Source organism: Neoarius graeffei, chromosome 4, assembly GCF_027579695.1.
Source record: "Neoarius graeffei isolate fNeoGra1 chromosome 4, fNeoGra1.pri, whole genome shotgun sequence".
NCBI classification, from domain to species: Eukaryota; Metazoa; Chordata; class Actinopteri; order Siluriformes; family Ariidae; genus Neoarius; species Neoarius graeffei.
In genome coordinates this window covers 105,593,195-105,606,650 of record NC_083572.1, presented here as the reverse complement: position 1 = coordinate 105,606,650, position 13,456 = coordinate 105,593,195, and the positions used below count along the sequence as shown (strand labels likewise).

The following is a 13,456-nucleotide window of genomic DNA, read 5'->3' as shown; positions in this document are numbered from 1 at the left end:
GGCGACTTGTCCAGGGTGTACCCCACCTTTTGCCCGTAGTCAGCTGGGATAGGCTCCAGCTTGCCTGCGACCCTGTAGAACAGGATAAAGCAGCTAGAGATAATGAGATGAGAAGAATAGAACAAGAGTACTAACCCTGGAAATGAGTCAAAATGTCTATAAATAAGTTTAATCTCGTCTTTGGTTTATTGTAATCTTATAATAGGAAATGTTATTTTGTGTAGTAAAGCGATTTCTTTCCATGCAAATCATCCTTTAAAATTTATGAGATTTTTTTTAGATGTAGTTTTGTTCGTTGTATTAAGTTTAATGTATCAGGTTTAATGTTTATCACAATTCATGATGTCACCATGCAGTGGATCTGACTAGTTTCTTCATTTCAGTCTTCTGGAAAATGGCTCTGCCTCTTTTTCCCTACAAGGGAAAGTCACAAATTATACAGAGCGGGTGTGGTCGAGTTGCCCATGGTGTTATAGCATTTTCAGTTTACTTTACAGGCTGGAGATAACCTGAAGCAAATGTTCTCTGTCCTTCCTTCTTATCTCTCAGCTCTGTCCATCTCTGCAACAACTCCATACAGAAATATTTCCAGCCGAGTGCAGGTCGTGACCCATCGCTGCCTGCTGAGAGCATGTGGTCATGTACTGAGTTCCGCTTCTGGCTCTCGGCCTCGGGGCGTGGTGATCTGTGGGAGGAAGTGGTGCTTCCAGGCATGAGACGGGCCGTGATCCAGACGCTCCTGACGGCGCAGGACAGCGTGGAGCCACGTAAGGCCAGCTTCGAGCTCTACGGAGCAGACTTCATCCTGGGGTGCGACCTCCACCCCTGGCTGCTGGAGGTGAACGTCAGCCCCACCATGGCCTGCTCTACGGCCGTCACTGCCCGACTCTGCCCTGCCGTACAGGAGGACACACTGCGTGTGGTGCTGGATCGACGCCACAACCGCAACACCAACATTGGAGGCTTCCAGCTCATATACAAGCAGGTGATTACAGACATACAGTGGGGCAAAAAAGTATTTAGTCAGTCACCAATTGTGCAAGTTCTCCCACTTAACAAGATGAGAGAGGCCTGTAATTTTCATCATAGGTATACCTCAACTATGAGAGACAAAATGAGAAAAAAAAATCCAGAAAATCACATTGTCTGATTTTTAAAGAATTTATTTGCAAATTATGGTGGAAAATAAGTATTTGGTCAATAACAAAAGTTCATCTCAATACTTTGTTATATACCCTTTGTTGGCAATGACAGAGGTCAAATGTTTTTTGTAAGTCTTCACAAGGTTTTCACACACTGTTGCTGGTATTTTGGCCCATTCCTCCATGCAGATCTCCTCTAGAGCAGTGATGTTTTGGGGCTGTCGCTGGGCAACACGGACTTTCAACTCCCTCCAAAGATTTTCTATGGGGTTGAGATCTGGAGACTGGCTAGGCCACTCCAGGACCTTGAAATGCTTCTTACGAAGCCACTCCTTCGTTGCCCGGGTGGTGTGTTTGGGATCATTGTCATGCTGAAAGACCCAGCCACGTTTCATCTTCAATGCCCTTGCTGATGGAAGGAGGTTTTCACTCAAAATCTCACGATACATGGCCCCATTCATTCTTTCCTTTACACGGATCAGTCATCCTGGTCCCTTTGCAGAAAACAGCCCCAAAGCATGATGTTTCCACCCCCATGCTTCACAGTAGGTATGGTGTTCTTTGGATGCAACTCAGCATTCTTTCTCCTCCAAACACGACATGTTGAGTTTTTACCAAAAAGTTCTATTTTGGTTTCATCTGACCATATGACATTCTCCCAATCCCCTTCTGGATCATCCAAATGCTCTCTACCAAACTTCAGACGGGCCTGGACATGTACTGGCTTAAGCAGGGGGACACGTCTGGCACTGCAGGATTCGAGTCCCTGGCGGTGTAGTGTGTTACTGATGGTAGCCTTTGTTACTTTGGTCCCAGCTCTCTGCAGGTCATTCACTAGGTCCCCCGTGTGGTTCTGGGATTTTTGCTCACCATTCTTGTGATCATTTTGACCCCACGGGGTGAGATCTTGTGTGGAGCCCCAGGTCGAGGGAGATTATCAGTGGTCTTGTATGTCTTCCATTTTCTAATAATTGCTCCCACAATTGATTTCTTCACACCAAGCTGCTTACCTATTGCAGATTCAGTCTTCCCAGCCTGGTGCAGGTCTACAATTTTGTTTCTGGTGTCCTTTGACAGCTCTTTGGTCTTGGCCATAGTGGAGTTTGGAGCGTGGCACCGAGTTGCCTATAAGCCATATACGACAAGATTGAGTGGAATTCTCCACATTCACTGGATTTTGAGAAACAAAGCATTTTTATAATTTTTTGCAAATTCGATAAATAAAAACTTTATACAAAATGTCCGACAAAATAATTTCCACTTAGAATGTAAACAAACCTGCTAAATGACAGGAGCAATTTGTGAAAAATGCGATAATAATAATAATAATAATTCTTGAAAAATTAAAAAAAAGATACGTTCTTACCATCAAATACTTTTATTCCATATTTCGTTGCTTTTTTTGTATTTTTTGTGGTTTTGTTTTCAAGTAGAGTTTTTATTTCGTCCTCAGTTGGTTCAGCAACACGCTCCACCATTTTGTTTTTCTCTACTCATAGTATATGAGCTGATATCCTAGTAGTAGAGTAGCCAATCAGAGCGCGCGATTGCTCATATCCAGAGAATGTGGATAGAATAAAAACAATAATTTTTTTTTTGGTGTTGATTGTGATTATTTTTAGACTCATTTATCTCATTTTAAAACGTTTGAATAGTTTTTCTCTGAACAGAAATAAATCTCTGACAGGATACGGTGCTTTTCTCCATGCGACCTTCTTTAATTTTTTAAGGATCTTTGAGCTAAAAACCATGATCACATGACAAAGAATTTTGCTGGTTTACGTAATTGGATAATCTGTAACACCATTTTATTGTTTTGATCAGTGACTGTAAAAAACATGGAGAGTGTGACGTCTCTAAAAAAACGAAGCCGTCACACATCTGGCGCCCCTGCTGGCTGGCCACAGTATTATATGTAGCTCTGCCCAATCCCAAGTCTTTCAATAACAAAATAGACTATTTTCCATCACATTAATGGCATTTATCAGCCGCTGTCATCCAGAGCAACTTACAACGTACCCAGGGCAGCCTGGGGAGCCATTGGGGGTTAGATGCCTTGCTCAAGGGCACTTCAGCCTTTCCTGCTGATCCAGGGACTTGAACGAGCAACCTTTTGATCCCAAGGCTGCTTTTCTAACCATAAGGCCATGGTTTCCCTGCACATTTCTCATCTAAACTGTCTTTCCATCTTCAGTGTCAAATTCGAATAGTTCAAATCAAAATCAAAGTCCTTCCCACGCCACTTACAGTACCTGGTATTCCTAGGCAGTCTCCCACTCAAGTACTAACCAGGCCCAACCTGTATGGTGGCGCATCGGGCGGCGCCGATCTCCGTTTCCATAGCCCTCGGCCTCTCGCCTATTACATAGCTAGGGTTACAGTGGGGGGCTAGTCCTCTGGTAACCACGAGAGTTTGACTCCCCATGCACATCTGTATTGCAGCGTGCCTTGCCAGATGATAGTAGGTACCATTTTTATGATGGTCTTTGGTATGACCCGACCGTGAATAGAACTCCCGATCTCCCGATCGAGAGGCAGACACGCTACCACTAGGCCACTAGTCGGTAAATTCGAATAGTTACCATAGTTAATTTTCTTGATGCTGATCTCTGTACATTTTTTAATTTTCCTGTATTTTTAAAATGTTATTGTACTATATCATAAGAAGGCGTGGCTACACTTGGGAATGAAGTGGTTGCCAGTCTTGGTGATGTTCTGGAACTTGGTATTGGGAGAAGGGGGCGGGACCTACCAAATAAGTAGGTGTACCTGACTTTGACTCTCGTCTCCACAGCGCAGACTCTGTCTCCAAATTTGACAACATGGCAGAGGAATTTTGGCTTCATTTCTCTAAAACAGAAGGCAATGGAACCACGACATCCTTTTTTTTTTTTTTTTTACAGTCATTGGTTTGGATATTCATGTGGTTTTTATTATTTTTTTAAATGACGTGTGTTTAAATGAAAAGAAATCCATGCAATGTGTATGTACATATTTGCAACAGTTTTCTACATGATATGCTTTGTATTTAATCCTCAAATGCATTCCAACCGTATCATTTTAAAGCATTTTAGAGCATGTTCCATATGTTCTCCTCATGTTTCTCCAGGCACCAGTGGAGGTTCCTCAGCATTTAGGTATCAGCCTTCTGGTGGAAGGAGCTCAAATCAGACATCCACATTCGTCTCGTGCTAAAACATTCATCAGGTCTTATTATGGATCTCTACACAAATCACGACGTGTTCTCCAACCTCACACTCGTCCTTCAGGTAAGGAGAACCAGTGTGAGGAGGAGGAGGAGGAGGAGGAGGAGCAGGAGAAGAGGACCTGGCTACCCGTCCCCACCCGAAAGGTCACAATGGAGAGATCTTTAACTTTACAACCTCTGATGGCGAAAAGATGCCCGAGACCAGCGTTACCCTCCTCCTTAGGTCCTCTTCCTAAATCTTCTCACTATCATCACCTTCACACTTCACACACATGCACACATCATACACAGGTACACGCAGAGCCAACACACACTCACAGGACACAGAGACGCCTGCTCTCCCTGAACCGAGTCGAACCCTCGCTGGAGATAATTTGTCGACAGCATGGAGTCTCACACAAGAGCTGGTGCCACCAGAACTCACACACACTGTCGACATGTCTCACCCAGTCATACGCACACACCAGTACTTCTCACTGCCTCACCGGCAAAACACAGAGAGGTACAGAAACAAAGGACACATGGAAATCCATCAACCAACCAACAACGCACTGATGTGTTCAACAAGTCGTTTATTTGTATAGCGCGTTTAACAAGATGTTGTTGCAAAGCAGCTTCACAGAAAAATAAAGACTTTAAACATGAGCTAATTTTATCCCTAATAAATGTATTTATCCCTGATGAGCAAGCCTGAGGCGATAGTCGTGAGGAAAAACTCCCTCAGACGACACAAGGAAGAAACCTTGAGAGGAACCTGACTCAAAAGGGAACCCATCCTCATCTGGGTGATAACAGATAGTGTGATTATAAATAACTCGCTTCTATAACTGTATCCTATATACCAGGGGTGGCCAACCAGTTGGAGACCAAGAGCCACATTTTTTACTGTGTTACCGCAAAGAGCCACATCATACACATGGGCACATGAACATCACCCATCCCTTCCTCTCTCTCTCTCTCTCTCTCTCTCACACACACACACACACACCTCTGCTCAGCCAGATTAATAGTAAATGTCACACACCAACATATTTACTCCTACAGTACTAAGACCACAGGCTGAGGCCAGTCATTTTTAACAATGAACATTGTGTGCACTTACTATGCATGCTGCTTAGTGGGACTCATGGCATTACCAAAAAAAAGCCACACCATACACATGAACATCGCCCCCCCTCGCTCTCCCTCACAGACACACACGCACACGCTCACGCACCTCTGCTCAGCCAGATTAATAGTAAATGTCACACGCCAACATGAGAGAAATTTACTCCTTCAGTCAGTACTAATACCACAGGCCAGTCATTTACAGCAATCAATATTGTGTGCACTTACTATGCATGTTGCTTAGTGGGACTTCTGACATTCCTTGCCTTGAACAATCCTCTTCAAATCTGGCTTGTATTCCGTCGTTGCCACTCGAAGCAGTTCTTTCACATGGGTTTCAGTCAGAACAGAACGATGCTTTGACTTCACGTGTTTCATGGTAGAGAACACAGACTCGCAGACGTATGTTGACCCAAACATTGACAGTATCTTAAGCGCAGCCCGTTTCACATTCGGGTATTTTTCCAATGGCACACTTTTCCAAAACTCAATGGTGCCTTCCCTCAAAACAGGTTTCAGTTGGTCTTCCTCACGAAGATCGATCATCTCCAACTCAGCCGCAGCCTCATCTGTGACAAGCGGGGCTTTCAAACAGTCCATCTCCGCATTGAATGGGTCGACGAGGAACGTAATCTGTGGCCTTTTCAGTTGTATATCACGGAACCGGGTTACAAAGCTTTCGTGCAGGTTTTCAATTAGTGTTGCATATCTGGCTCCTTGCTTATTCAGGGAGGCGGGAAGCTTTGAAATGAGCTAATGACGACTGACATATAAGGCAGAATGGCTTGCCATTACGTTCAACAAAAAAGTATAAACTCTCCCACTCTGTTAAAAATGTCCTATGTTCGTCTTCATATTTTCGTTTTGCTGTGCATTTTTTCATTGCCATTTTGAGAGGCTACTTGACACAAGATACACCTTGCCCAAAAACTTAGCGATTATCTCACGCACATGCGCATTTGACATGACCTGAAAATACCGTAATATACCCAAGCAAAGCGAAGATGCATTTGACGAAAATACCATACTGAACTCAAGCAAAGCGCACACGCAAATAAAAAAAAGCACAAACACAAACTTCGATATGAATGTAAGAGCCGCATGACACCAGGCAAAGAGCCGCATGCGGCTCGCGAGCCGCGGGTTGGCCACCCAAGCTATATACAGTAGTCACAAAGTATAACTGTGTAACCAGGAAATTCAATACAGTTTTAACATGAAGTCTGTTTTCTTGAAGTTATCAACTATTCATTGATGGAGACTTGGGTGCAAAACTGTTCATGACAACTGCAGTCCTAAAGTTATCATGGTGATTGTAGTCCTCAGCCATCGTAGTAAAACTGTCAGTGTCCAGAACCATCTTCTAAGCGCAACTTGGAGCTGTCTTCTACAGGAGCGATGTGATGAGGCTCCAGCCAGAAGTAGGGCATCAGGATGGATCAGGCAGGTCTGAAGAGCAGAAGAGGTCAGGATCACTGGTGTCTCAGGGTTTAGGTTTCTCAACAGAGAGAGACTGACAGAGGGAGAGACGGGGAAGGGAAAGGGAGAGAGAGAGAAAACATTTTGCGCAGAGTGCAACCTGGGACTCCGGCAAGACTAACTATAATAGCATAACTAAAAGGAAGAGCCAGAAGGTAACACAATCATGAAGGAGCGCTGGGACATAAAGCAGCAGCCACTTCACCATCAACAAACCTGAGTGAACGTGTGAGAGTGGGGGGGTGCGACAGCATCCATACATCCCAGTTACCAAACACTCTATGCCTGAGGACCTTCTAGATCTACTCCTTTACCTAATCAAAATCTATTAACAAAAGGCTTGACCAAACAAATATGTTTTTAGCCGAGAGTTTAAACGCTGAGACTGTGTCTGAGTCCCAAACACTACTTGAAAGTCTGTTCCATAACTGTGGGGCTTTGGAAGAAAAGGCTCCACCCCCTGATGTAGCCTTCACTATTCAAGATACCAGCAGGTATCCTGCACCTTTTAATCTAAGCAGGCATGGCGGGTCATAAAGGACCAGAAGTTTGCTCAGGTACTGTGTGCTTGAAAGGTCAATAATAGCATTTTCAACACAGAACTTACTATGAATAACCAAATAGCCAATTACAATACAAGTCAAAAGTTTGTACACCCCTACTCATTCATAGGTTTTTGTGTATCTTGACTATTTTCTACATTGTAGAACAACAGTGAAGACATCAATACTATGAAATAACGTGGAATTATGTGCGAAAACAAAAAAGTGTTTAAAAAAACCTAAATTATTCATAATTTAGATTCTTCAATGTATCCAGTGTTTACCTTGATGCTGCTTTGTACACTATTGGCATTCTCTTAACCAGCTTCATGAGGTCGTCACCTGGAATGCTTTTCAATTAACAGGTGTGCCTCGTCAAAAGGTAATTAGCGGACGAGTTTCTTGCCTTCTTAATGTGTTTGAGATCAAACAGTAAATAGTAAATAATAATAATACAGTAAATAGCCCTGTTCCATCCACAACTGTAGTAATCCGTACATATATCAAGAACTGTTCAACTAAGGCTACATCCACACGACAACGGCAATGAGATTTTATTTAAAAAAATATCGCGTCCACATGGGCAACGGATCAGTAAAATATCAGGTACATATGGCAACGCAACGCTTGCTGAAAACGATGCAATACACATGCCACACCTCTACGTGCGCTGTAAGACGGTCCCATCGGAGACACCAGAACAATAGAAGAAGTAGGACGCATGCGCATAAACCCCTTCTTCTACCTAGCGTGAAGCACTCAGGAACAAACACACAACAACAAGAAGAAGATGGCTGCGACTACGCGAGGAAATCGTGCCTTCTGTGTGTACAAATTAGTTTTATTAGTGTGCATAGTTTTATATAACTTAATTTTCTTATTGTGTGTGAACATTTTGAAAAGCATTTTTATATAATTTATATAACTTTTTATATTGTGTGTGAACATTTTGAAAAGCAGTCTTATCCAATAAAAAAAAAGAAATTCAAGAAATGGTTCAGTTACTTGTTTATTTAAAAGAAAAGCTGTATACAAAAGTGAACGCAATGCAGTGGTTCATACAAAACAGCAAGAGTGCTGCTTGTTCTAGTCATGTGGTTGTGACGTCATCGTAAACAAATCCGTTCTACTCATCCAGACGACTTCGCAATGCCGCCGTTGCCAGATTTTTCCACTCTGGAACCCGTTCTCAAAAAATTTCGTTTCGGGGCACCCAAAACGCCGGTGCCGTGTGGACGCCAGGCGGAAACGATAAACAATTTTATCAGATTCACCTGAATCCATTGCCATGTGGACAGGGCCTAAGTAAAGAGAAACGACATCCATCATTACTTTAAGACAGGCCTGGGCATTTCACGGCCCGCGGGCCACATCCGGCCCTTTGGTTCATTCTGACCGGCCCGCGTAAAGTTAATTAGAAATTACAAAATAAACGTATTTTCTAATTTTACCTCATGCATGGACTGAATGTGCATTGCTTTTATTTTGAAGTTGTGTTCAACAAAAACGCAATGCGCGCGACATGAACACGACATGAAATCCCACGAAACCTAATCCCGCGATAACTACTTCCGTAATTTGTCCAGACCAACCACAAACTTGTACGTCATCCTTCAAACGGTCCAGCCAATCACATAGCGTGATGTCACCAGCAGGCACCGGAGCCCGAGCCAATCTGTAGCTCTGACTCCTACACCGAATCGACTGATGATCATCTGTCAGCTGTGCTTCACATCTCCACGTCAGACATTCAACCTGACTCTGATGCACTCGTTAAAGACCAACAGAGACTAGATTTCTCTCACTGAACAAATAAAAAACTGAAAAACACCAAATGAGGTGATTAGACTACGAATGTGGGCATCATTATTATAATATGATGTATCTTGCTTGATATTTGGAGTAGAAAGACAATATTGTGATGTCTTTATTGTGTTTTGGGCTGAATGTGACTGAAAAAAAATGGTACAAACGTTCACATTTTGTTAACCATTGTTTTGGGAAATTTGATTGAATAAATGCCATTTTTTGTAAGGCAACCTCGTTTTTTCCATACTCTTACCAGTCTTAGCAGCTTGTAAAAACAATGTTATCTACTGCTTTATATAAAAGAAATACACTTAATATTATGCAGAATTTAGTTCAGCCTTTTGGTCCGGCCCTCCACAAAATTTTCTGTTTCTCATGTGGCCCCATGGAAAAAATATTTGCCCACCCCTGCTTTAAGACATGAAGTGACTTTCAATAAATAAAAATAAAGAAAAAAACATTGAATTAGAAAATATGCCTAAACTTTTGACTGGTACTGTATAATTAATCAAATATAATATATTTATATAATAAACATAGACAAATGGAATAAAATAACAAAAACATTGTTTTCCACAAAATGCAGTTTTTTGGATCTGTTGTGTTTTGTACGTAACACATATGCAACATGAGAAAACCAGGAAAACATTCATTAAGATCAAGAGTTTTCTGTAAAAAAAAAACATCAAAATGGAGAAATAAATCAATAAAAGTGGCTCAAAACCTGGCTGCAAAAAGTTTCCTGTCAGAGAGGAAGAGCACTTTAAAATGCAACGTTCACACACTGACCACTAGAGGGCGACTCCAGAGGGAGGCGAGAGAGAGTGATAGAGAGTAGATGGATGTTGGAGATTTAGAAAAGGAAAAACTCTGAATTTAAATTCTCCACACATCCACATTCCCGTGTGAAGGGAAAGGTGTGTTTATTTAAAGCACTACACACTGGAACAAATTGAATTCACTAAAATACATCCAGTTCTCTTTCACATGAATTATAAACCTCATCTCATCTCATTATCTCTAGCCTCTTTATCCTGTCCTACAGGGTCGCAGGCAAGCTGGAGCCTATCCCAGCTGACTATGGGCGAGAGGTGGGGTACACCCTGGACAAGTCGCCAGGTTATCGCAGGGCTGACAGCCATTCACACCTACGGTCAATTTAGAGTCACCAGTTAACCTAACCTGCATGTCTTTGGACTGTGGGGGAAACCGGAGCACCCGGAGGAAACCCACGTGGACACAGGGAGAACATGCAAACTCCACACAGAAAGGCTCTCGCCGGCCGCTGGGATCAAACCCAGGACTTTCTTGCTGTGAGGCGACAGCACTAACCACTACACCACTGTGCTGCCCTGAATTATAAACCATTTGACACAATTCAAGGTCCTCATTGGTATAATGTTATAACATTCTCTATGCCGATGACAAGGTCCTCATTTTTCAAGCTAAGGAGGCTCTACAGCTTGGGCTGGTAATAACAGAAAAAGTCTACAAGAAGTGCGGACTCATGCTTAGCCAAAAGAAAACAGACGATGGTCTTCAATGATAACAGCGACGATACAACAGCCAAAAGTCTGGTTAAGCTCCATGACTATGAGATCACTAACACCACTGAATTCAAGTACCATGGTGCAATATTTTCCTCTCTCGGTCCCCAAAAATTTGTTCAGCATCGTATTGCATCAGCTGCTGGAAAATTTGCAGAACGAAAAAGAGTGCTCACAGATCATTGAGTGAAGCTGGAGACAAGAGGGAAGTAGATGGTTGCCTTTATCAGATCGAGATTGATGGACAATGCGGTAACGTGGGAGTTAAATATTGGCATTATGGACGAGCTAGAGATCGAATGAGTGCGTTTCCTTTGAAAAATTGTATGTGGAGGCTTTAAACGGCGCAATGCACCACCCACCGACCTGTCTGAATCAGAGAGGGCAGCAGGGAATTGGGACTATGCCTTCATGTATTCCAGTGCAGACATACAACCCCGATTCCAAAAAAGTTGGGACAAAGTACAAATTGTAAATAAAAATGGAATGCAATGACGTGGAAGTTTCAAAATTTCATATTTTATTCAGAATAGAACATAGATGACACATCAAATGTTTAAACTAAGAAAATGTATAATTTAAAGAGAAAAATTAGGTGATTTTAAATTTCATGACAACACCACATCTCAAAAAAGTTGGGACAAGGCCATGTTTACCACTGTGAGACATCCCCTTTTCTCTTTACAACAGTCTGTAAACGTCTGGGGACTGAGGAGACAAGTTGCTCAAGTTTAGGGATAGGAATGTTAACCCATTCTTGTCTAATGTAGAATTCTAGTTGCTCAACTGTCTTAGGTCTTTTTTGTCGTATCTTCTGTTTTATGATGCGCCAGATGTTTTCTATGGGTGAAAGATCTGGACTGCAGGCTGGCCAGTTCAGTACCTGGACCCTTCTTCTACGCAGCCATGATGCTGTAATTGATGCAGTATGTGGTTTGGCATTGTCATGTTGGAAAATGCAAGGTCTTCCCTGAAAGAGACGTCGTCTGGATGGGAGCATATGTTGCTCTAGAACCTGGATATACCTTTCAGCATTGATGGTGTCTTTCCAGATGTGTACCTGTGGGTGGTAAAAGAGAGCAACTGGACTTGCTTGAAGATTCTTGAAGACGTTTCACCTCTCATCCGAAAGGCTTCTTCAGTTCTGTCTGACTAGTAGGGAGTATCAGGTATTTATCCTCTCATAGATGAAAAGCTCATCTAAGGTGTCGTTGAGTCATCCTGTTGGTGTGGGTCACTGGGGGCTGGATGTGAACAGCCTCGAGAGTCGTTAGGGTGATCAATGGATTGCCCGTTAAGGTGATCAATGGAATTCACAGACATGTTTCCAGATGTGTAAGCTGCCCATGCCACACGCACTAATGCAACCCCATACCATCAGAGATGCAGGCTTCTGAACCGAGCGCTGATAACAACTTGGGTCGTCCTTCTCCTCTTTAGTCCGAATGACACAGCGTCCCTGATTTCCATAAAGAACTTCAAATTTTGATTCGTCTGACCACAGAACAGTTTTCCACTTTGCCACAGTCCATTTTAAATGAGCCTTGGCCCAGAGAAGACGTCTGCGCTTCTGGATCATGTTTAGATACGGCTTCTTCTTTGAACTATAGAGTTTTAGCTGGCAACGGCGGATGGCACGGTGAATTGTGTTCACAGATAATGTTCTCTGGAAATATTCCTGAGCCCATTTTGTGATTTCCAATACAGAAGCATGCCTGTATGTGATGCAGTGCCGTCTAAGGGCCCGAAGATCACGGGCACCCAGTATGGTTTTCCGGCCTTGACCCTTACGCACAGAGATTCTTCCAGATTCTCTGAATCTTTTGATGATATTATGCACTGTAGATGATGATATGTTCAAACTCTTTGCAATTTTACACTGTCGAACTCCTTTCTGATATTGCTCCACTATTTGTCGGCACAGAATTAGGGGGATTGGTGATCCTCTTCCCATCTTTACTTCTGAGAGCCGCTGCCACTCCAAGATGCTCTTTTTATACCCAGTCATGTTAATGACCTATTGCCAATTGACCTAATGAGTTGCAATTTGGTCCTCCAGCTGTTCCTTTTTTGTACCTTTAACTTTTCCAGCCTCTTATTGCCCCTGTCCCAACTTTTTTGAGATGTGTTGCTGTCATGAAATTTCAAATGAGCCAATATTTGGCATGAAATTTCAAAATGTCTCACTTTCGACATTTGATATGTTGTCTATGTTCTATTGTGAATACAATATCAGTTTTTGAGATTTGTAAATTATTGCATTCTGTTTTTATTTACAATTTGTACTTTGTCCCAACTTTTTTGGAATCGGGGTTGTATATAGACTAACTGGCACAATGACGATTAAGGAATATCAAGAGCAACAACATTTAGAGTGGCTTGGCCACTGCGTTAGACTGGACAATTCTGCCTTACAAAACCAGATGCTGTTCCTGGTGCCTCCAGCAGACCAAGGGAAGCATCAATAGCCTGATCAGTCATTGGAATGGACAAGGGACAGTTATTGAGAATGACGAAGGAACGTTCTGGATTCAAACAATGGATTCATGACCACTATGGGTGGTCAGACTCCTCGGACTCAGGAGGTCAAGTCTCTAATGAGTAAATGATGATGATGAATTA

At 42.6% G+C, this 13,456-nt stretch overlaps 1 protein-coding gene across 1 annotated transcript in view; it reads left to right on the top strand.

Moving 5' to 3' along the window:
* ttll3 (tubulin tyrosine ligase-like family, member 3) overlaps positions 1–4,934 on the top strand; it is a 36,162-nt gene extending 31,228 nt beyond the window's left edge. Inside the window, 3 exon segments of the mRNA XM_060918499.1 lie at positions 550–985; positions 4,252–4,768; positions 4,771–4,934. Of these exon segments, the coding sequence (XP_060774482.1) occupies positions 550–985; positions 4,252–4,768; positions 4,771–4,934 (1,117 nt within the window).
* The last annotated feature ends 8,522 nt before the right edge of the window (positions 4,935–13,456 follow it).